General features: G+C 57.5%; 2 protein-coding genes across 2 annotated transcripts in view; one reads left to right on the top strand and one right to left on the bottom strand.

The window, feature by feature from the left end:
- Positions 1–24,509, bottom strand: part of SND1 (staphylococcal nuclease and tudor domain containing 1) — a 222,995-nt gene that overhangs the window by 17,304 nt on the left and 181,182 nt on the right. The window lies entirely within an intron of this gene.
- LRRC4 (leucine rich repeat containing 4) lies at positions 8,428–11,380 on the top strand. Its single transcript, XM_083461208.1, has one exon. The coding sequence runs from the start codon at positions 8,886–8,888 to the stop codon at positions 10,836–10,838; it is 1,953 nt and encodes a 650-aa protein (XP_083317334.1). The 5' UTR covers positions 8,428–8,885; the 3' UTR covers positions 10,839–11,380.

The raw sequence follows: 24,509 nt of genomic DNA, 5'->3' as shown, positions 1-24,509 counted from the left end.
CCGGGGGGCAGGGGCTGGGAGGACAGAAAGGGTCTTTGGGTTGCCGTTTTGCCACTAAGAAGGAAGAGCAGGCAAGCTGTCATCACGAGGCATTAAACCACAAGCTTGAGATAAACACACAAGCGCCAGCCTGCAGGAGACCTCAAAGGGGGGGGGGCTGTGCCCCCTCCCTCCCGAGGCTCAGAGAGCAGCTCCCTGAGGTCCCAGGCGTGGAAAGAGAGAGCCAGAGGCCTCTCAGGGCCGCAATTTGGCTGCCCTTGGCAAATGGAGGAGCGCAACACAACATGGCCCAGCGCGACCTCGGAGTGTGTGAGAGCAGCAGGCATCAATTATAAATAAAGAGCCGACATAGATCCCAGACCAGAGGGGAGAGGAGCCGTCCTTGCGGGGCCCACAGAACCAGCCGCCTCCAGGGGGCTCCTCTGGGAGCCCCTGCCTTTCCGAGGCCACAGACCAGCACACCCAGAACCCCCGCCTACGTCATGAGGCAGCAGTGCCAGGAGGGCACCCCGCCCCACGCTGCTGATCGGTACCGATTCCCTACGCATCTCATCGATCTACTCTGTCCTCAGCTTTAAATAAAACATTCCGGCTCTGATTGTCGAGGGATCAACAATCCTTTTCCGCTGGGGGCTCCTAAGGCATCGCTTCCAAATGGGATACATACACCAAGGGTTGGGGGGGGCACAGAGAGCCCTAGCAGGGCAGGGGCCACAGGGCTGGGCTTTGGGCTCTTTTTCCAGACCCCCACGCGGCAGCTGCCATGCTGACCCACCTTGCAGGGCTGCTGTGAGAATGGACTTCGTGAAGCACACACAGTGCTCTCCAGGGACTCTGCAAGTGCCAAGGACTCTTCTGAATTAAAGGGAAACGCAAAGCCTGTTGGAAGGGCTGGGGTGAAACTCAGCCTGCGTTGAAGGCTGGCGCACTTGCATGGGGAGAAGGCTGCTTCCTCGACTGCCTTCCTGACCTGACCTGCCTCCTTCCTTTCTCTCTCTCTCCTCAGACACGGAGCAGTGAGCACGGCTCTTGGGAGCTCCACTCTAGTTAGCTGCAACTAGGATCTTTCCTGTCCAGCCGCTTATTTCCTACAATAATCTCGGCTTTCTCGTTTTACATACTCCGAGTCTCAGTGCGGTTACATCAAGGGTGAAACATGCTCCTCCAGGCAAGCGTTTCAGTGCGCTGTTCGACTTCTGCTGATGCATTTAAACTCCAAATGCCATCAGGTGATGCGGCTCAGTTTGGCGTGAAGATACAGGAAACACAAAACCCACCTTAAGACATGGTGGGCTGGACTGAACTAATGCAGCCGCAAGCCAGCAAAAGGGCTCCAGCCAGCGCAATGGGGCTTCCTCCCCTCCTGCCCCAAATCCACTGGCGGGGGGGGGGGGAGAGCAGGAGAATCCCCAGAGCAGCAGACAAGGAGCGGGGGTGTCTTTATGGCAAGCAGAACTGCTTGTGCTGATAGAGAGTCATATTAGCACCAGGCTCAATCCCACCCCCCTGTTTCCCCTGCCTCATCAAGGGGCCTGAGACCTTCTGCTTAGAGGTCCAAGGACACCTGAGGTGGGAGGCGTAGCAGAGCTTGAAGGATGCTGCCCATCGCCACACCTGAAGGGATGCTGTTGGCCTGATGCTACCTGGGGCTCCCAAAGGCTGCCAGAGAAAGGTGCTTTAGGCCGGTGTGCTCTCGCCTCCCCCTGACTCTTTTACAAAAAGGAAAAGGCACAGGCCCGAGGTCAGAGCTTGAGGGGGGGGGGCGACACATCAATAAAAGCCTCTGGGGGCAGCTAGGTCAGCACAGGCTGAGAAGGGGGAGCCAGTTCTGGAAAACGGCGCCTGAAGACCAGCCCCCACATTTCCCAACACAGCTAGATCCGTGTGTCAGCTTGCACTTCCGGCCGTGCAAAGACGCCTCTGTGTTCTCCCCCCCCCCCCATCTACCTGCTCTGCAGCCAAGGAGAGAAAGCAGCTTAATCCCTGGTCCATTTCCACAACTGCTTCCCCCGGGGGGGTCCCTTTCTGCTCACGCATGCAAGCACACCATGGCAAGTCCCCCCTTCTCCTCAGGAGCAAAAAGGGAGGCAGGTGAGGCGCATGGAACGGCATGCTCAGCCTATCACGTTAGCTGGTGGGAAGCCAAAAGCTCCTCCACACGCAAGATGTGCCTGGCATGTCAGTGGCAAAGCACAGTCGCCCCCAGTAAGGCTGGTAACTGCGGGGCTCTGGATGGATCCCGAAGCGGGGAGCGCTTCTCCGCAAGAGGACAGCCCTCGTGGGAGGCGGGTGAGAGTGCGCCTGTGCCAGGGACGAGTGATTGATTATTCCTGCCACTTTCTGCACTCGACCCTCGCCTATCACACCCTTATCTTATCAGGACAGGCCTGATAGCCTGGAGAGACCTTCAAGGTTGCTGATCAGGATCAAACAAGCCAGCAAGCAAGGAGACAGTGACGGAGCAGAAAACTTATGGGGGGGGGGGAGGAAGAGGGAGAGGCAGGCTCCAGCTCCCCCTGGGGGGGCAAGAGAATCCCCTGGGGGAACAACACCCACCCAGGGAAGGGGGGGCCTTGGACAGTCCCCCGGGGGCAGCCTTGCCAATCGCAAATGGCTTCCCACGGTTGGGGAGACGGCATCCCTCGTCCTGAGCCCCCCCAGAAGCAAATGAAAGGCAAATGTGAAGCTGAAGGCAACATGCCACGAGGAGGTGGGTCAAATCCTGCTGGCCTCCTTGTGCTGGGCCTCCAGCCCAGCGGCAGGAAAAGGTCAGAGGCGGTCTCCCGGGATGGGGGTCCCACTCCCAGTTAAAAAACATGGCCGCGAGGGTGCTGAGAGTTGCAGGTGCATTGTGGGTGGGGAGGAGGGAAAGATTCAGTATGAAACTGTGATGGGGGGGGGGAGACAGAGGAGCGTCTCACCTGGACAGAGGCAGGGCCCTTTGCAGTGGACATTTCGGCTGGGCTTACGAAGTGCAGGGAAAAAGACAGCTTAGCCTGGCTTGGCTGGAGGAGGAGGAGGAGAAGATTGTGACTGCCGGGAGAGCTCACTTTTATGGGATTCGCCTTTTCCCCTTGTCCTGTTTGATGTGGGTGAAAAACTCCTGCACGAACTGCTGAAGGTGAGCATCACGTTGATGCTATTGACACTGGCCAATGCGAACTGAACCGTCGGCATGTTTTATCATTTAAAGCTTTGAGTGGCTTTCAATGAACTGGTGACTGCTGAACAATCAACGCTATAGGGTAGTATTTTCATTTTTTATTATTATTGCTGCCTCCCGTGGGAACAACGTATTTGTGGGGAAAGCCAGCCAGGAGCCATCCGGCCACGCCTCTCGCTCCCAGGAGAGGCAGCCGTGAGCTTTCCCACTGCCTTGGGACCCTCGGTGGCTGGGCTGCTCTCGCCCATCGCTGCTTTGCTAAATGGCGGAGGAACCGAGGCCTGCCAGGAGGCGGGAACTGTGCCCCCCCCCCCACCCGGAAAGCAGCCGCCTTCCCCCCATGGCTCGCACAAAGGCCCCTTTGAAAGCCGTCCCCAGAGCGGCAGTGGCAGCCCTCCAAGTGCACAGGCACGCAGGTGGCATGCAAACCAGCTCCAGCTGACCAGCCCTGGCCCAGGAGAGGAGGAAGCCAGCTGGACAGGGCAAGGTGCCTGGGCAGAGGTGGTGGGCGACTCCTCCCTCCGCCTCACCCACCAGGAGGGCTTGGCTCTGGCAGTCTGGTGGAAAATCACAGGGGGGGGGGGAGAGAGAGAGAGAGGGAGGCCTTTGGTCCAGTCCACTCCCCCCTCCAAAACAAAAAAACCCAGAAGGAAGCACAGGGACTCAGTTGTCCAAGAACAGAGCTGGCAGGGGGAGGACTGAGTTCACTGCTAGGACCCCCCCCCATTTGCATCTTGCCCTCCCCAAGGTCTGTCTGGGGGTGGGAGGAGAGAGAAGGACAGCCGTTTTGACTTCTCCACTGAGCGCCTCAAGGCCACAAAGGAGCCAGAGACAAGCAGCCTTGTCAAGCCTTCAAGCGCTCGCTGGGTTGCAGCAGAGTCCTTCCCGCCCCATCAATGCCTCTGTTGTCCTGGGCAAGCCCAATTCTTCCGCTGCTCTTGGGCCTCCCTTTGGGCCCAAGACGGATGCTGGATCCCAGAGGGCTCCAACTGCTGCGAGGGTTACCCAGGAGCAAGGGCACCTCTGCGCATGTGCAGAGTACGGCCCCTCCGTGATCCCCGAGTCTCCCCCCTCCCCACCAAGGACAGCGGCAGGACAAGAAGAATGGCATTGACTTGGCTTGAAACCTGGCACCACATCACAAGGACCAGTGGAAGAAGAGGCGGCAGCAGCAGCAGCGCAGGCTCCCTTGGAAGAAGCGTCTTCCCATCCCAAGAGGAGAGCCGGCTTTCTGGGACACCCCCCTCGGCTGCTGCCTCCCTCCCTCCCAACTTCTGGCTGGGGATGATTTACTTGCATCTTCAGGAACCAGTCACCTGCCCACCGAAGGGCTGCTCACCATCGCCACATGCCGGGGAGGCGCTGGGCCAGCTGAGTTACGGCACCCAGGCGGGGAGCGGTATTTATAGCAGACCATAAATTTCCTTGACTCCTAATAAGTTGAGGTAATGGCTCATACTTTAGTGCTTTTTGCTGTGATTTCCGAAATGCCTTTTAATTAGGAGGAAATGGCAGGCTGGGCTCTGCAGAGACGCTTGATCTGCCACACCCACCTTGCACCCAGTCCCCTCACCACTGATCTCTCACCCCGAATGACAGCCAGGCCAGGAGGGACACATGGTGCTCCGAAGGCACTTGCTGAGCACTCCCAGCCCAGGCAGGCAGCAGCAGGGCAGGCCAGCAAGGACAAGGGCCAATCAACTGGCTTCTCCCAAGCGCCTCAATGGGTTTGTGTGTGTCTTCGCTTGCTGCTGCCTCCAGGGAGGAGCTTGCTCTCCACGCCTCTCCTTGGCTCACCTCTGGACCAACACCCCTGCCCGCTTTCTGCAGGACAAAGGGCAGGGCCCATACTTGGCAAGCAGGAAGCCCCAGACTCAGCCCCCTGGCAGCTCCAGGCAAAAGGGACCTTGGGAGTCCAGGGCTGGGAAAGACCCTGGAGATCGCTGTCAGTCAGAGGAGACCAAGCGGGGCTCAATGGCACAAGGCAGATTCCTGAGACAACCGCTGGCACAAGGCAGATTCCTGAGACAACCGCTGGCACAAGGCAGATTCCTGAGACAACCGCTGCTCCGCTGGAGGGTGGCACTGGGCAGGTGTGCAGCAAACGGCAGCTAAATTGAACTGCCAGAGGACCTCAGGAGGAGTAGGAGAAACACCCCTGGGAAGGGACTCGGAGCCTTGAGCCCAGGTGGCAGCAGCCAACACCCATTCAGGTGAGGCTCACCCTCCTGCCAACGCCAGCCCTCACGAGGAGCCTCAAAGAAGCCCAGCTGCTGGAAGAGGCCAAAAGGGAACCATCTTTCAAAGGCTCTAATGCGAAGCCCACAAGCAAATCATCTCAGGGCAGCGAGTCTCTCCTACAAGTGGTATTCAGTGGTTACTAGGAGCACACAGCCTTGGCGACTGGGAACCACGGATGCCGCAGGCCCTAGCTGGGCTGCCGTTAAGGTGCCCTGAGATTCTCACACAGTGGTTTTACAGGCTCAGTTCTCCATCTGAAAAATGGGAATAAAACAGCAGGCTTCCTGGCAACAGGTTTGTTGCAAAAGACTAGCAAACTCACTGCAGAGATGCGCTTTGTAAACGCAGGCTGAAAGGGAGCGTTTCAAGGGTAGCTGGGCTGCAGCTGACCTGCAGTCTGCACTGCCAGGAACCAGATGGGACCCTGCTCGAAAGCCACTGCAAGCTCAGGAAGGACCCAAGAGCAGAACCCCTTCTCTCAGTTTGGGAGGGTGGGCTGAGCCCCTCAACTCTGCAAGAGGGGAGGCCTTGCAAGGGAGCCCTGGAGCCCCCGGCCAGGGTCTGCCTGGAGAAGCAGCCGATACAATGCAATAATAACCAGGCAGAGAGAAAACAGCCAGCGGAGGAAGAGGAAATTTTAATTTCAGAAATCAGTTTGGATTAGCCACACTCTGGTGCAGCTGTGGCACGAGAGGCATCCAAGAGACCTTGTCAGGGGAGCAGGCGGCAGCATCAAGGGCAGCAGAGAGGGGCCCGGGCTCTGACGATCACAGCTAAGTCTGGCCTAATTGAGACAGATGAAATGTTGGCCCACTTCCTCTCCCCACCCCGACTCCCCTAAGTGGGGAAGGGCCACAGCAGCTCAACAGTGGAGCACCTGTCTTGCATGCAGAAAGCCCATGGGCTTCCCAGATGGGACTGGGAAGGACCCCTGACTGTTGCCCCAAACCCCGGAGAGTCACTGCCAACCAGCGCAGACAATACTGAGTTGGATGGGACAGTGGTCTGCCTAAATAGAAAGCCGCTTCCTCTATTTCTAATCTCCGCCGCAGCCTGGTTGTGAGCCTCCAACCCTACAGATTTCTCTTCGGTGTGATCCAGCAGAGACCTTTTGCGTTTAGTCTTGCTGTGAAAACAGGGCTAAGACAAAGATTTTGTCTATATCTTCCACTTGGCTGGAAGAGAAGACAGACTTCTCTTGCTCACACAACAGAACTTTGCTCATGTTCAGAGGGGGCACGCTCTTCTCTGCCCGTTGATGCCCCAGGGCTTTGCTCTGCCTGGGGCACCTGCCTGCCCAGCCCCCCCCCAAGCAAAGCCAGGGACCATCAATATTTCCTGGAGAATCCAGATGCAAGACAGACAGACAGCCCTGTCCACAAAACTGTGTGTGGCTGAAGGTTCAGTGATGGAAGGCGGGTGCCTGCCTAGGGGGGAGCAGGCACGGGGGGGGGGGATTTAATGGCAGACGCTGGTCAGTTCTGCCTCCGAACCCTCACTCACCTGTAAGCACTGCGCTAAGGTCATGGGGTGGGGGGAGACCAGAAGAAGACAAAGCCACCCACTCGGCCTCAGTTCACTGGAGAAACCCTCCCACCCACCCACTTTGCCTTTCCCTCTCCCTCCCCCACCCCACCAAGGCAGAGGGGAATATAGGCCACTGGGCACCAAAGCCAGGGGGCAGCCCCAGGAGCAGAAGTTGTGCCCTGAAGAGATGGGGGGCCCCAGCTTCAAGTCCTACACCCCCTCCAGAGCCAGCTCCACCCAACCACCCTCCCCAGGGAGGAGCCCGCAAGGGATTCAGTACCCCCAGAAGGGGCAAAGGGGTGCCTCAAGGTCACGGGCACAAACTCCAGGGCCACCCCAGCCCAGCTGTGCCTCAGCTGCCGCTGGCTGATGAGGACTCAGCGCCACTTGAAACAGGGGAAAGGATGCAGCCCACCCAAAGGAGCAGATCCCACGCTAGTTCCAGCCTCACGTCCCAGGAGGGTTAGAGGAGGGCACGAAACATGCTTGGGCAGAGCAGACCCCAGGAGGACCCTTCCCCAGCCCAAAACTCTGCTTTTCTCCAGAGCCCGGCACCTGGTCCTCCGGCGCAGCCACCTCCTGGGATGTGCCCCCCACCGGCGCCCCAACCGGATCCAGGGTCCCCACCCGGGCGAGCGAGACCCCCCAGCAGCCTCTCCCAGCCCCCTTCTCCCCCAGTCCCGGGGCGGGGGCTCCTGCCTGCTCCCTTGCCCGGCCCAGGCGTCGAGCGGCAGCTGAGCTCAGCAAAGCGCTGCTCCGCTGGCCGCGTTCCCCGTTAACCCCTGGAGGGAAGCGGCGCAGGAGGAAAGCGGGGCGGCGGCGGCGGCGGCGTTAAGACCAGCGAGCGAAGCCTCCTGCATCACGCTAATGCTCTGCCCGAGAACACGATGCGTCAGCAGCGGCGGCGGCGGCGGCGGCCCATTCCCGTGCTGACTGAAGGACAAAAGGATGCGCGAGCAGCCCCGGCTGCTGCTGCTGCTGCCTCCGCCGCCGCCGCTGCTGCTGCTGCCTCCGCCGGCCCCGGGAGGCGAGAGGGGCGCCGCCGCTAGAAGATGGTCCCGGGCTGCTCGGCTCCTGCCGCCGCCGCCGCCGCCCCCGCGCGCCCTCCCCCGCCTCCGCCTCCTCCTCCTCCTCCCGCCGCAGTCGACGGGCGAGCGAGGCGCTGAAGGCAGCAGCAGCAGCAGCAGCAGCAGCCGGCGCGGCGGCGAGCGGGTGCCGCAGCTCTCGTCGACCTCGCCGCGCCGCCGGGGGGGCGCCCGGCTGGCCGCCAGCCCCACCGAGCCCCGCTAGGGCCAGCGCCCCGGGCTCCCCGCAGGGCGGGCGCACGGACGGGCCGGGGCCGGCGGCGGAGGAGGCGCAGGAGGAGGACGGCCGGCCGGCGCGGGAGCAGCTCGCTCGGGGAGCCCATGGAGCAGCCGCCCCCCGGGCAGCCCGCCGCCGCGGCCAGCGCTGCTCCGCCTCGTCCCGCTGCCGCTGCGCCCGGCGCCCAAGGACGAGGCGCCTGCCCGCGCCTGGCCAGCCTCTCCCGGGCACCGGGCATCTGCCATGGACCTGCATAGCTGGCCGGGCCGCTCCGGCGGGCGCGCGCCCCTCTAGGAGGAACCATTTTGCCTGCCTGCCGCCCCCCCCCCCCCCCGCTGAATCGCCCGGTCCGGCCGAGACGGGATGGCGCACCCGGGCTGAGCGCCTCGAGGGGACGCACGGACGGACGGACGGAGCCTGCCAGCGCAGAAGGCGCCCCCCCTCGCCGGATCGCACCGAGCAGCCCTCTCCCTCCTCCTCCTCTTCCTCCTTCTCCCCCCCTCTCCCCCCCTCTCCCTCTCCCCCCCATCTCCCCTTCCGATGGAGAGCGGCGCGGGCAGCCGCGCGCTCCAGCCGGGCTAAGCGGGTGGGGGGGCACTTCTCCGTTCGATGCCGAATCCCCCACGATGGTGAAGTATGAACGTGCCACACCATGAAGCTCTTGTGGCAGGCAACTGCGCACCACGCCTGGAATGCCGCCCCGCTTGCCGTAGTCTACCTCGTGGCGCAAACGTGGCTGGCGTGCGCAGTGGCGGCCGTGGCCGGGCCGCAGAGCTGCCCCTCGGTGTGCTCCTGCAGTAACCAGTTCAGCAAGGTGGTGTGCACGCGGCGAGGCCTCTCCGAGGTGCCCCAGGGCATCCCCTCCAACACGCGCTACCTGAACCTCATGGAGAACAACATCAAGATGATCCAGGCCGACACCTTCCGCCACCTGCACCACCTGGAGGTGCTGCAGCTGGGCAGGAACGCCATCCGCCAGGTGGAGGTGGGGGCCTTCAACGGCCTGGCCAGCCTCAACACCCTGGAGCTCTTCGACAACTGGCTGACGGTGGTGCCCAGCGGGGCCTTTGAGTACCTCTCCAAGCTGCGCGAGCTCTGGCTGCGCAACAACCCCATCGAGAGCATCTCCTCCTACGCCTTCAACCGCGTCCCCTCCCTCATGCGCCTGGACCTGGGCGAGCTCAAGAAGCTCAAGTACATCTCGGAGGGGGCGTTCGAGGGATTGTACAACTTGAAGTACCTGAACCTGGGGATGTGCAACATTAAGGATATGCCCAACCTCACTCCGCTGGTGGGCCTGGAGGAGCTGGAGATGTCGGGGAACAACTTCCCCGCCATCCAGCCCGGCTCCTTCTATGGCTTGAAGTCGCTCAAAAAGCTGTGGATTATGAGCTCCCAGATCAGCCTGATTGAGCGGAACGCCTTCGACGACCTGACGGCGCTGGTGGAGCTCAACCTGGCCCACAACAACCTCTCCTCTCTGCCCCACGACCTTTTTGCCCCCCTGAGGTACCTGGTGGAGCTGCACTTGCACCACAACCCCTGGAGTTGCGACTGCGACATCCTGTGGCTCTCCTGGTGGCTGCGGGAGTACATCCCCACCAACTCCACCTGCTGCGGGCGCTGCCATGCGCCCATGCACATGCGCGGGAAGTTCCTGGTGGAGGTGGACCAGACGGCTTTCCAGTGCTCGGCCCCCTTCATCATGGATGCCCCCCGGGATCTAAACATCTCCGAAGGGAGGGTGGCCGAGCTCAAGTGCCGCACGCCTTCCATGTCCTCCGTCAGGTGGTTGCTGCCCAACGGGACCGTGCTGAGCCACGCGTCCAACCACCCCAGGATCTCCGTCCTCAACGACGGGACCTTGAACTTCTCCCAGGTTTTCCTGACGGACACGGGGGTCTACACTTGCATGGTCACCAACGTGGCGGGGAACTCCAACGCCTCGGCCTACCTCAACGTGAGCACGGCCGAGCTCAACACTTCCAACTACAGCTTCTTCACCACCGTGACGGTGGAGACCACAGAGACTTCGCCCGAGAACATCTTCCCCAAGTTCACCAAGCCGGTGCCGACCACGTCCACGGGCTACCAGCCGGCGTACACCACCACCACCACTGTGCTCATCCAGACCACCAAGGCGCCCAAGACGGACCCCGCCTCGGACAACCACAACGACAAGATGCAGACCAGCCTGGACGAGGTGATGAGAACCACCAAGATCATCATTGGCTGCTTTGTGGCCGTGACGCTGCTGGCGGCGGCCATGTTGATTGTCTTTTACAAACTTCGCAAAAGGCACCAGCAGCGCAGCACCGTGGCAGCCGCCAGGACTGTGGAAATAATACAGGTGGACGAGGACGTGCCGGCCTCCTCGGCCTCGGCGGCTGCCCCCACTGCTACGTCGGGGGTTTCAGGTGAGGGGGCAGTTGTACTGCCGGCTATTCATGACCACATTAACTACAACACTTACAAACCTTCACACGGGGCGCACTGGACAGAAAACTGCTTGGGGAACTCTCTCCACCCCACGGTCACTACTATTGCCGAACCTTATATAATTCAGACCCACCCCAAGGAGAAAGTGCAGGAAACGCAAATCTGACTCCTCCCCCCTCCTCAAGAAATTATTAAAAAAAAATTGCAATAGAATGCACAAACAGAAACAGACATCAACTTTTGTACAGAGAGGTGGGGGCGGGGGGGACAGTTTTTTTCTCCTCTTGTATATGCTTATATATTAAGTCTATGGGCTGAGATAAGAGAAGCAGATTATATTTAAAAAAAATGTAAAGAACCCCCCCTATTTTCTAACTTGTAAGTTCTATTTAAAGGGAGGCAGCAACTACAAACAACGCCCCCCCGCCCAATCCCCCAAACAGCAGCAACAAAAAGGAGAGTCAGAAATTGCCATTGTGACTTCCTGGAATAAGATCTATTTAAAGCGAAAGAAAGAAGGAAAAGGCAACAGTGAAGATAAAAAAGAAAACCACAGAACCAGGGACTAGCAGGGGGTGGGATTTGTCCTTTTTAGAAGATGTTACTTAGAATGCAGTAAAAACAAACCCGTTTCTATAGAGACACTCTTTTCTTAAAGCCCTGGAAAAAGAAAACTCCCCGTATTTACAGAGCTATCTTACTTACAGGGGGGGGGGAAGGGGGGGGAAGCGCACCAAGAGTTTGTACTGTGCCAAAATGTTACAAATGCAATAAAAAAGGTCATTTTTTAAAAAGAAAAAAACAGCAGCAGCAACAGAAGGACAATTATCATAAGGGAACGAAATACTTGTATTATCAAACTGCAAAAAAATCTAAACCAGCAAGAGCCTGCCCCCTCCTCCTCCTCCCAGCGAGGGTGTGGTGGACGTGGGGCCGACCATGTGGGGGGTGGGGGGCGACCCCTGAGGAAGTGATGGGCCGGAGGGTGGGGGGCCCCTTGGCGTGCCGCCCCCTCCTCACCCGCGGCTGGCAGGAGGAAGAGCTGCTTTGCGCCCAAGCAGTCCGCCTGGTGCCTTGCCACTGCACCACATTCCTGCGGTGGTTCTGTTTAACCCTCTGTGCGCAGGGTCCAGTGCGCAAAAACAGCTTTTTCGGGGGTGGGGGCGGGGGTGGGGGGGCGGCGAGGGGAAGAGAAGAGCAGGAGGACGTCTTGTGCGGCCGCCTGGAGGACAAGCTCGCATCAGCCTCGTGCGCCGCGATGGGTGCTTGCGTGTCGGCTACCCTGTGGGCAATTTGACATATGATTGTAGAACCATGAACCAATTTTGTGCTTTTCGTTCCTTTCCCCCCCTGAAGGTGGAAGTGAGGGGCGGGCGGGGGGGGGGCGAGGGCTGCTCCTCCCTCCTCCGTGTGGGGCTGGGCTCTGGCTGCGAGGGAGCGAGTGAAGGGCACATTCCTCAGCCCTCGTCCTCCTCGCCCACTTCTCAAAAGGCAAGCGGGATGCCACAGGAGGGAACGGGCAAAACTGGCACCCTCCGGGCAAGGAGTGCGGTTTGGAGAATGGTGCTGCCCCCCACGTCCCCCCACCCTGCCTGCCCTCCGCCAAAAAAAAATCCCCCTGTCCTTTAGGAGGGGAGAGGAATGTGCAAACGGGTCCGGGCACCGTCGGATTCTTCTCTGTGCCCAGGACCCCACCAGGGGCTTCCCATGACTTTGGTTGCTCATTTCTGCTGGAGATTTGATCAAAGAGGTTGCAATCTATTGGGGGGGGGTGTTGGGGGGCAGCAGAGAGGGCAACAACAACCCAAAAGCCAGAATTATCTGACTGTAACTCTGAGACAAGTGTATTTTTGTATTTTAATAAATATTGTTAACGTTTTTAATAATGCAATGTCCCTAAAGGGTTCTGCTGAATGCCAAGACCAGGGGAGGGGAGGGGGGAGAGGGAGAATTAAAACCACAACCGTATTTCCAAAGGTTTTGGGGACCCAAAAACTGGCCTGCAAAGCTGGAATTGAGGTGGGCAATTTGGGGACGGGGGGAAAATGGGAAGCCTAAAAGGTTCGTTTCAAAAAGCAAAAAGGAAAAAAAAAGTATTTAATATTTTTTAAACTGTCAAGTAACCTTTCCTGGAATTAAATAAAACCACTTCAAGTGCTAGAACCAGCCACTCGCGTCCCGTCTATTACTAGAGCAGCGGCTGGGAGGGGGGGCACAGGGCCCCCTGCAGGTGTTATTGTGTCCCCTTTTAAGGGGAGATGGGGCAGGACCCCAAATTAAGGACACCAACCCCTCCCCTGGCAACTGAAGCCCCTCTGTGTTGCTGTGGGGTTGGGGGCTGTATTGTGCAGCAGCAGCAGCACGGACTGCCTTGGTTCAGCTAGGAGCTTGTGGGGAGTCTGGACGGGAGATGGGGAGAGGGGCTCTTGCTGAGGCCAGGACAAGCTGTGGCTGCCCAGGCCCCCCAATTCTATGAAAGGGTTTCAGTTGCCCAGCTGTGAGGACCCAAACTCCACCAGCAGCCCATTGTGAAGGCATCCCTGCTCCCCTCTTAGGCCAAAGGCTGCTCTCCAGCCACCTCCACAACAAAAGGGATGGGGGGGCTGCACCGGAGCACCCCCCCATCCCTGCCGGATGGCTCCCAAGGCAGGCCAATGCAGGCCGCCATCGCGGCAGGGACTGGGAAGGGGGCTTTGCAGAGCTGGCAAAGAGCAGCAACGACAGGAGGAGGAGGAGGAGGAGGAGGAGGAAGGGGTGGCTTTGGCCCAGGGGGTGAGGCAAGGACAGGGTGCCCTAGAAGGTGACCCAGGGACAGGTGTGGAAGGGGGGCCGGGCGCTCTGCTCTTCAGATCCTTGGGAACAGAGGCCCCTCCGAAAGGGCACTGCAAATGTCTCCCTTTTCTGAACGACACCCATTCAAAGATTCTGTTCCTTCCGCTGGGACCCTCCCCGTTTAAGAGCGGGGAGCAAAGCAACCCCAAAAGTGAAGAGGTTCTGTCACGGGGCCACCCGATTTACAGGCTTCCCGGTTTAAAATCTCAGTTTGCCATCCAGCAGGAAAGTGGGTGGGCAGGGCAGCCTCCGGAGAAGAAAGCAGTGCCAGGAAAAATGCCCTTCAGAGCAGAAAAGGCTTTGCCAGCGGAAGGGGCACAGCTCCCCTCGCCTGGCTCTGCTGGCCCGGCCACAGCTGAAGGCCACCCCAGGCTCCATCAGGGACAGCGGCAGGCCAGCCTAGCAGCAGCCCTGTGCCTCGGGGTCTGCTTTCGTGATGAAGTTGGGGGGGGGTTATATATATACTAAACCCAGCAGCTCTCCCCCTGCTCAGACCCCTCTGGAGGTGGCACACAGGCAGGGTCCGCTGCCGCCCCTGCCCTTCTCTTTGCAGTGCCATGGAATAATTAAGCGCTGCGCCAGTTGTTTGCCCCCCCTCCCCGCCTGCCAAACGGGGTCACTTGCGGGAGCACCAGGCGCAGCTGCCGGGGCCTCCACCCCCTCCACCCCCAGGAGCAGAACCGAGCTCCTTTGTGGGGCTTGCTCTCTGGCGCACCCCGTTTCCTGCGAGCCAAGGTGCGAGGCAACTCGATTGGACTCCGGAGAGCTGGGAGCCTTTCTATGAAAACATATGTCTGATTTTATCTGTAGTGCCGGCTTTTATCGCTGGCAACCATCGGCTAATGAAACCCGGCTCGGTGCTCGCTTGCTCTGATCCGGCTGCAGCTCAGCCACAAACCTCGGGGCTCCATGCTCCCCATCCATCCCTCCCCCTCCGCCACGTGCCACCCCCTCCCCTTAATCTCCTGGAACCATTTAATATGCATGGCAAGAGAAAAAGGACAAGGCCACAATGGTAGCAGCGGCGGCAGCGGCAGCAATTGGACTGCAGTGCTTAGATTTTAATTTTGCCTTCATATTAAAAGCAAATAACGCAGCCAATTGTAGGACTAAAAGGGGGGAGGTGGCGAAACACACACAAAGCCAAGGTCTTTTTCCCCTGCCTTTTCAAAATTGACTCTGCGGCTGACAGTCAGTGCTTGAGTTAGGAGGGGGGGGGGTGGACAGGCAGAGAGCCCCGTTGGCTGCCCAGAAAGTGTTGCTCCGTGGCCGGCCGGCACTCTGGCCGGGGGCAGCCTCGCTGGGAAGGGGTGGGAGAAGGAGGCCAAGGAGGCCTGGCCCTTGCCACCTGTCAGCTCGGAGCAGGGCTGCCAGCTGGGAGCAGGAAGGCAAGACATGGGGCGGGGGGAGGCTTCAAAGGGGTGGGGAGAAAGAAAGGGGAGCCCTTTGCAGGGGACGTCTTGTGATGTGGGCTCACAGAGCTTCCTGCCCACAGCGGAGAGGCAAGTCAGGTGGGTCAGAGGCCTTTGTCCAGGAGGGGCCCAAGTGAGCCACGCTGGACCCCAAAGGCCTTCTGTCTGACCCAGAGGAGGACTGTGAGGGTAAGGGCGAGAGGAAGGCCAGTGGAGATGGGTGGCAGAGGTGGGAAGATGGATGCAGGGAACGCGGGCAGCCTTACAGGTACCACTCATTTTGGCGGAGGGCCGCCTTCCTAGGACAGCCCCTTCCTCGCCTATCCCAATTGATCATGACCAAGCCGAGCGGTTCACAATTCCCAAAGCAAAACACGCCGATAAAAATCTCAAAAACCGCACACCGAAATCGCTAGTAATTATTATAATCCGCATTCCTAAAGCAGTAAAACAAACGAGGCCAGGGCAAAACTAGCTGCGCTCCGGATTAACACCTGAAATGTTCAAACAGGCAATTAGTTCAGAGCAGAAATGGCAGGAGCACCGTTCGTCCGAGGGGGCGGGGAGGTTCCCCTCCTACGCCATCTGCTCCCTGATCCACAGGGAGGGGGGCGGAGGAGGTAGCCCCCCAAGGGAATTCCTCCAGACCCAGCTCTAGATTGGGGGAGACGGGGGTGGGCACAAGCGCCCCAACCTCTAAGGGTGGCTCAAGGCGGCCACACAGTGTGGGGACAAGGGGAAGGCGGCATTTTACCCCCTTGCCCCCTTCTCTGTGAAGTAATTGACCACAGAATATGCTTCCCCTTCTTTCCCCCTTGAAATCATCGTTCTCCGCCCAAGAGGGAGGCCTCCCCCTCTCCATATTCCCATCTCTCTATACCTCCGCTGGGTACCTGTATCTTTTAGGCACCGGGCAAACTTCCTTCTATCCACACGTGTAATATACCTAGAAGCTTATACCTGATGTGCTTATATGTGTTTCATGGCGCTGTTTGGGTTGGGTCTCATATGGAAATTTAAAATCCCCAAACGCCCACCTGTCCTCCTGGCAAAAGAGTCAAATGCCTGTTTTGGAACAGAGTGGATTGGAGAGAAGGACTCTAGGGGGCTCCCCCCACCTTTTAAAATAATGTGAGTTTCAGGGCACCCATGTGCTGAGTGGTGTGCCCCCCCCACCATACCACACTGCTTCCCAGCAACTGAGCAGCTATGCCAATCCCCAAGCACTTACAAACGACGAGATCCCCAGGGACTGCCAGCCTATCAGGGATGATTGAGCTGAGATTCCTGCGTTTCAGGGGGTTGGGCTAAAGGACCCACAGGGTCCCTTCCACCTGCAAAATTCTGTGATTCTACCTGGGAGGCTTCCAGGGTGCCCAGTCTCTGAAGCGAGCATCTCTTGTCACGGGGTGGGGATGGCAGAGGGAGGGAGGAGGCAGAAATGGAAGCCTCCTGCGACTATTTCTGACAAAGGTTGTAACAGGGACAGCTTACAGCCCCCCACTGCCGACCCCCATCCACATTGGCTGATGCAGCAAACAGGCGACTTTGTCACCAGGTGCCTGTGACACGGCCAAGCCATTGGCAGCCTCTGCCACTGGGCTTCTGGTCCCCGTGGAAAGAAAGGTCATGCGAGGTCAAGGCCAATGTTCCCAGCGGTTGTTGGTCAGTCAGATGGCCTGGCCATACCTTGCTGGCCTACCTGGAGCATCTCCACCCCCATCATTCTGCCCGGACACTGAGGTCCAGCTCCGAGGGCCTTCTGTGTTTTTTTTATAAAGTTTTTTATTGGGTTTTAACAATAGAAGAAAAAATACAAGGGCAAGGACAAAGAAAGAAAGATATAAACACACAATACATACTACGAAATACAACAATACAAACATTAAGCACTAAAATACAAAAGTACATAAAAAGAAAAAACACATATACAAAAAACACAAAAATTCCCTCTTTCTTATTTTATATCTAAAATTCACATATTTTCCTGACTTCCTCACATCTCCCATTCTTGTATCCCTTTTAAGGGTTGGTTCAGCAAATTCATAGCCCTTAATTTATCTAATTATTGGTTTGATCTTAAGTTTTTATCTTGTTACTAGAGCCTCCACAGGGCCTTCTGGCGGTTCCCTCATTGTGAGAAGTGAGGTTACAGGGAACCAGGCAGAGGGCCTTCTTGGTGGCGGCGCCCTCCCTGTGGAACTCCCTCCCACCAGATGTCAAAGAGAACAACTACCAGACTTTTAGAAGACATCTGAAGGCAGCCCTGTTTAGAAAAGCTTTTAATGTGTGACATTTTAATGTATTTTTGGTCTTTGTTGGAAGCCGCCCAGAGTGGATGGGGAAACCCAGCCAGATGGGAGGGGTACAAATAGTAAATAATAATAATAATAATAACAACAACAACAACAACAATAATAATAATAATAATTATTAAAGCCCTGCTAGATCTGGCCCATCACCCAGGTAGTCCACTCTCCCAAATGGTCATGGGAAGCCCACAAGGAGAACCTGAGGACAACCACCATCTCCCCCCTTGAAGTTTCCACCAGCTGGTATTGAAAACTACTGCTACTACTAGTAGTAGTAGTAGTACTACTAATTTTATTATCTATACCAGGGGTCAGCAAACTTTTTCAGCAGGGGGCCGGTCCACTGTCCATCAGACCTTGTGGGGGGCTGGACTATATTTTGAAGGGAAAAAATAGAAAATGAACGAATTCCTATCCCCCACAAATAACCCAGAGATGCATTTTATATAAAAGCACACATTCTACTCATGTAAGAAACACCAGGCAGACCCCACAAATAACCCAGAGATGCATTTTAAATAAAAAAGGACACATTCTAATCATGTAAAAACATGCTGTCCATGGGCCAAACCGAGAAGGCGATTGGGCCACATCTGGCTCTGGGCCTTAGGTTGCCTACCCATGTTCTATACACTGCCCATCGGGGTATACTTCTGACCAGAGCAGAGCCCTCCTGGCTAGCAGCCACTCCATGAATTTGTCCCCTCATCTCTCAAAGCCACTGAAGTTGCTGACCCCCCTGCCTCCTCAGGGAGTGAGTTCCCTAGTTCAACTCTGCGCTGTGCGAAGGGGTCCTTCCTTCTGCCCTTCCTGCGTCTTCCAACATTCAGCTTCACGCCCACGAATTCTAGTGCAGTGAGGAAGGAAGGGCAGCTTCTCTCTCCCCTTTCTCCACACTGGGGCACCGTCGGCATCAAGCGACCGGCTGCAACCCCAAGTTCTCACTCCTGATCTTTCCCTGCCAGCTCAGGCACCAGGGAAGGACGTGGGAAGTTCAGATTCACTCGGTTTGGAGAGGTCCTCACGCTCTCTTGTTGTATTAACAGCCCTGCTCACTCCTAGCCCTGGATCAGGGATGAGCAAGATTAAAAGCCCAGCTTCCCCACATTCCTCCCTTTGCAGAAATGTCCTTTTATTCCTCCTCTCTGCTTCCTGTTACCTAACCAGTTCCTGATCCACAAGAGGCCCTCCCCTCTTATTACTCAAGGTCCCTCCTCATGGCTCTTAGGGTAGAAGAGGCCCCCCCAGGCCCCCGTGGGGCTCTGTTCCTTTTCCCTTATTGAAGGCGCCTGGGCTCTTAGCCAGCAGGCCACCTTGCTGCAAAAGATTTCCTGGGTTTGCTTGCTGTTATTGAGGGAGCAACATCAATAGGCCTTCAGAGCACAGGCAAAGAGCGAGAGGCAGATTTATCAGCCACCTCAGGAGCTGATAGAAAGGATGTGGGAGCAAAACGGGGAGGAGGAACGGGTGTGCCGAGAGCAGAAATGGGCTTGAAGCGAAGGCAGGGTAATGAGAATGGTCTGAAGGGAGCAGGAGAGGCAGAAAGATCCCGAGAAGATCAGTTACGGATGGAGAGAAGGAAGGAAGGAGGAGCAGTGGTGGCATTGCTGTGGAAGTCCGTGTGCTTCACATGCAGAGACATTTCTCTCTCGCCACACCTGACCCAGCAGCCTGGCAGTGCCTTTTGTGCAGAGAACAGGGGCCTCTTCACATTATTCTGCCCTCTGCTCTCCCCACGACGCTTCCTTCTTCTCAACTAATGCTTTGGGAGAGAGACAGCGAGAGAGTCGATGGGCTGGGAGGTGAAGGCATGGGCCCTGGCAGATGAAGGAGAGGGCGGCCTGGAAAGCTGGACTCGAGACAAAATGACTAGCAGTGAGGAAGGAGGGTCAGCAAGGCAGGAAAGCCGCCTGCAACTGTCTGAAGAGTTGAAATAAGATGGAGCCAAGGTCTTTTCTCTTCCTGCAGGAGGACCTGAACCCAAAGGTTCAAATTTCAGGAAAAGGGGATTTAGAATAAACAATGGCAAGGATGCCTTGGCAGTAGAAGCCCTCTTGTCTAAAAGAAATATGGCAAGGGGAGGCCAGAGAGAGAGGGAGTGGGCAAGGGAGTTGGCGGAGGGAGGGAGGGAAGGAATGTACCTTTTTGCACACAGTTAAGTAATTTATTTATGTGCCATTCTGCTGCCCATAGGGCACTTGGAGCAGTTTCACAACATAAAGAAAGAAAAGGTACACGCTGGAAGCCCTCCCATAAATAAACTAAAAAGCAGCAATTTAAAATGTCACACAGACGCTGGTGGTGGCGAAGCTTTAAACGTTAAAGGACGGTTGGAAGATAAAAGTGCTCAGCTGACAGCGGGAAAAGGCCAGAGAGGGAACCTAAAGGATCTCTACAGAGAAGGGCATAGGGAGCCACCACTAAAAAGGCCCTGTCCTTCACACTGATGTGCCTGCCCGCCTGAGAGGATGGCACAGAGAGCAAGACCTCTGGAGCTGATCTGAAGGCACAGGCGAGTCCATATGGGGAGAGATCTGTCTTCAAAGGAAGCAGGCCCTGGGCCACTGAAGGCAGGGGAGCGGAGCCTTCGGCCTGGCAGGGGTCCCCACTTGGTCCCCAATGCCGTTCCTCACAAGCCCTGCCCACCTGGTGTGACATGAGTCGTGGGGCAGAACCCACACAGCTACTAAGGAACCATCAAGAGATTAGAGAGCACTAAATAGCTTTCTTGAGCAGTGGCTTCAGTGCAAAGCCTTTCATGCTCCTGGAGCAAGGTGCGCTGCCACTGGCTGCCAGCTCTTAGGAAAGCTGTTTTCGCAGCCCACCTGTTAGCCATCGGGTGTCCGGTTTTCCCACCCACCTGTCAGAGCTGGCCTGAGGGCGCAGGGAAGAGATCAAGAGCTGTGCCTCTGGGGCAAAGTGGCTTTCCACCCATGGCTTGGGGGCTTTAAAGTGGGAGGCCAGCCGTTTAAACTGAGCTGGTGGGGGGGGAGAGAGGCAGACAAGGACTTGGTAACAGAACTACATGCTCTGATCGAGGGGGTGCAGATGATGAAAGTCTGGCTGCTGCATTTTTTTTTGGGGGGGGGGTTCCAAGCTGTTTCTAAAGCCCCCCCTAGAGAGCATGGCAGTAGCCTATCCTGGAAGGACTGAAAACAGAGATGAATTTAGGCAGAGGCCTTGACTGTCTTCTCTGGCGTAGGGTCTCTTGGCCACCTCCTAGGCACCTAGGGGGACAGCGATGGGTTGACGAGGAGGCCCCCAACCTGCTCCTTCAGGGAGAAGGAAATCCCACCTCCTCCGTCAGGCTGCCAGGGTTCCTGACCCACACCACCTCCATCCCCTCTGAGGTTCTCCAGCCCCATCTGGTCTTGCACTGACCCAGACTGAACGTTTATGCTGCTCCCCTGGGATCAGAAGGGCTGAGGTGAGGATGTCCACATGCGGACGACCCCTTAGCGCAGACTCCCGAGGGATCTCACCCGGGGCTTTCAAAAGCACAGGAGGCAAGATGGAGCCTTGTGGCCCTCGCCTGGCCTTGGAGTGGACCCCCAGCCTCTCGGCAAAACCGCCGGGCAAGTTGCACGGAGGCAGCGAGCCTGACGGGAACCACTCAGCGTGAGGGCAAGGGAGACCCAGGGGAACCTGGTTAGGAGCAGGAGCTGTGGGCTTGCCAAAGCACCAGGAGGCGGCCTGGGGCTGCGCCATTACTAGAAGAAGACGTCCCTGCTGGGGCTTGCCATTCCCCCGCCCCCTGGGCATCACCTGCAGCCTCCTTTGCAGGCTAGGCATTCAGGGGAGATGGAGGTGGGCTCTCTGCTCCTTCTCGGTCCTTGAACGTCACCCACAGTGGTTTTTTTTGGGAAAGTATAGCTTGCTGTTCTTACGACTGCCAGCCCTTTGCCAGAAAGTCCTAGGGCAGGTTCCACTGATATAAAAGACAGCATTGAAAACAGTTTAAAGCAGCTTGCAATTAAAGTGGGTCATCTATCTGCTGGCTGGCAGGGGTGGGGTGGGAGGAGAGGGGGCTCACCTTCCCTCAAAGCTCCCCCCCATGACGGCAGGGAGAGAAGGGGCCTTGCCAAGGCGGGAGTCAACGCCTACACACACCTGAAGCCGGGACCCAAGGAGAGAGGCTTTGTTGCTCCCTCTCCAGTCCAGGCATTCTGATGCAGGGACAAAAACCAGGTCAGGCCTCTGTGCTCCCAGATATGCCTGAGCCACAGAGGGCTGGATTCTTCCTCCAACGAGAGAGAAGAGCTAGAGGAGGCCTAGGGAGGCGGTGGACTCTCCATCCTTGGAGGCTTTTAAGCAGATATTGGAGGGCCCTCTGACGTGGATGCCTGAGCTGAGATTCCCGCGTTGCAGGAGACTGGAGTTGAGGACCCTTGCAACCCTTCCTCTGCTTCGAGGGGAGGGGGCTCAGAAGGGCTGGTGGGGAAAGAGAGACTTCTCAACTTCCCCAAGGTGGCCTTCAGCCTGGGCCATTCCTGCCTGGCCTGGGGACATGGCTAGGAGGCAGCTGTTTTTGGGGGTCAGAGGGCCCTGGGGCAGGTGCTGCCCTCCCTTTGTATGGCTAAGGAGTAACGGAGAGGCTCTGCTTGCCTGGGGCTTCCAGCCCTCAAGGGAGCCCAAAGCAGGGTCCTCTCTTTCCCCTGTGGCAAGACTCACTCCGAGCCAAAAACCGGACCTCCTCAGATTTTGACTTGGAAGCAAAGAATGGCGCTGTAGCCTGAGTGAGACCAAGGGGCCGGGAGAACAAGCGTTCCCCCCTTCTAACAACTCTCTTTTTGAACTTCTTAATTTTGTTGCCATGGTACCAACCCAGAGAGCAGCCTTTGGAAACAAAAGCTTCTCAGTTCAACGGGTCCAAGTGACGCGAGTCACACTGGATGGAGCCATTCACACAACTGCGCCGCAGGCCACAGAAACTGCCGGCCTCTGCCTCCTCTCCCTCCTCCTCCTCCTCCTGGAGGCTGCAGCTTTTTGGGCACAAGGTGGAGAAAAGTAGAAAGGCCTCCGAAAAAGCCTGGCTTCATGGCAAGTGGGGTCTCCCCGGGATCGGGGCCTGTGCCTTTTAACTCCTTCCTAAACCCTCTGGAGTTCAGGGTGAGAACTGAGGCAGCCAAGGGAGCGGATCATATCAAATACTTCAGGGCGGTTAAAACCAAAAGGGAAGCTCCGAAAGGATCCCTCCAAACTGGAACGAATGCACTGCCTGGAGAGAGAAAGCAGGCCTAACAAGGCCAAAGGCAGCCGAGGTCAAACGAGGAAGATGTGCTGGTGGGACCTGGTAAATCCTGCAGAGACAGGCGCATGCGCAGTAACTGGGCCCCTCAGGGCTCTTGGGGCCAAATGCAATTGTTCTCCTGCAAGGACACCAAATGGTGACCCCAGGTCTACTCAAAAGAAGGGGGTGTGCCAAGCTCAGGGTCCAACCACAGGCTCCCTTGCGCCCACCTGGGCGGATCTGAACATTTCTCCCTCCCCAAGCAGCAACTAGAAAGGGCGAGGATGTAGGAACATGCAGGGAGGTAAAAAGAGGACTCTCCTTCCTTGGAGGTTCTTAGGCAGAGGCTGGAGGGCCACCTGTCAGGGATGGTTCAGCTGAGAGTCCTGCACTGACGGGGGCTGGACTAGAGGACCCTCAGGGTCCCTTCCAAGGGAGAAACTCTATGAAGGAGGAGAAAAATGGAGGGGGAAAGCTGAATGTTGGGAGACTCAACTATGAGCTCCAGGAGGCAGGGATGGTCACCAACTTGGGTGGCTGTAAGAGAGGATTGGACCAATTCATGGAGGAGGAGAGGGCTCTGGAGGGCTTCCTGGCTGGAGGCCACCTCCTTCTGCAGGAAATGACTGGAGGGGAGAGGGCTGCTTGTGGGCCCCCCCGGGGCATCTGGCTGACCACTGACCAGATGAGCCATTGGGCTGATTCAGCTGGAGGGCTTTTCTGACAGTCATGGTCTCAGGCTAGCAATTCCCTGTACCTGCAAAATCCCAAACGATTCCTGGGAGCCCATTTGCAGCCAGGGAGAAGACCCGCGTGTGACCCGGAACGCCACCCACTCCCACGGTATCGTTCCGAGAGGGCGAGCAATAAACCCACCCTATTCATTACTTCCATAGCCCTGTCGACGTAACACGGCACTTTAATTAGTAGCAATATAAATATTAATACGCGGATGCTAACCAACTCACTGTTTCACATGCTAGCTGCTAAAAGACCAAGCCTCTAAGTAATGAGCTTGCACATTTCTCTTTCAAAACAGAGTACAGTGCTAATGAGTTACTAATTAGCGCCAGGCCCCCTTCGCTCCCCAGAACGCTGCAAGGGCTCCTTTGCCCGACTCCTTTGCCACAGAGCAGGCCCAGGACGGGGGAGCGCCAGAGGATATGGGGTCCACAGACTCACAGAACGGTCACGTTAGAAGGGTCCCAAGCGGTCATTTAGTCCAGCCCCCTGCAATGCAGGAATTGCAGCTGAGTGGGAGGAGGCCTGCCCGTAGGAGCGCCGGCAGGTTGGCAAAGGCGGGCAGGATGCAGGAGCACAGCAGAACTAGGGCAGCAGAGACGGACAAGAGAGGCCAGACTCTCCCCCCCTAATTTAAAACAAAAACCAGGCCCGTTTGTTTTCAACCCAGCCTTCCTTCAGGTTTTGCAGGCGGTGTGGGAGAGGCAGAGGAAGCTGGCAAGAGCTCTCCCCCCCGCAGCTGGTATACCTGCCGGTTGCCATCCTGGCCTCTCCCTGGACCCCACTCTCTGCCACAGAACATCTGCTGCAAAACAGGCTTGACTGAGTCCGGGGTCTAAGAACATCCTCAAACCTCGGCTTCCGAGAATGTGTGGGGTGGCAAGTGAATGGCAGCTGCTGGGCCATCTTGCTGAAGCCACAGCAGGGCTGGGGGGGGGGCAGGGAAATGCCAGGGCCGGACGGTGGTGGCTCAGCGGCTTCCGCCCCCCCCCCCAGCTGAAGGATGCCAAGTCAGCATCTACCGGCATTTGCATAATAGACACCAGAGGCAGAGCCTGACATTTCTTGGCATGGGATGGAAATTGGGAGGGGAGGCTCTGAACAGATCTCCAGAGATCCCGGTGGAGGCAGAGGTGGGCTCCCTCCCAGGGACTCCCAGCCGAGAGAGAGAGAGAGAGAGAGAGAGAGAGAGAGAGAGAGAGAGAGAGAGGCTGTATCTCTGGGGATGCAAGGATCTCTTCTCTGGCACTGCAGGTTTCTTCTTAGTTCACAGTCACCCTCTGAGCTATTTTTAGGGGTCGCATAGCCCT

Source organism: Podarcis liolepis (genome assembly GCF_965112155.1).
Source record: "Podarcis liolepis genome assembly, chromosome: 10".
Taxonomy (NCBI): Eukaryota; Metazoa; Chordata; class Lepidosauria; order Squamata; family Lacertidae; genus Podarcis; species Podarcis liolepis.
This window is presented reverse-complemented; position numbering and strand designations above follow the sequence as displayed.

Bases quoted from the DNA above. Each gene is read 5' to 3' on its own strand.
- LRRC4 (XM_083461208.1), top strand. From the start codon at position 8,886: ATGAAGCTCTTGTGGCAGGCAACTGCGCACCACGCCTGGAATGCCGCC.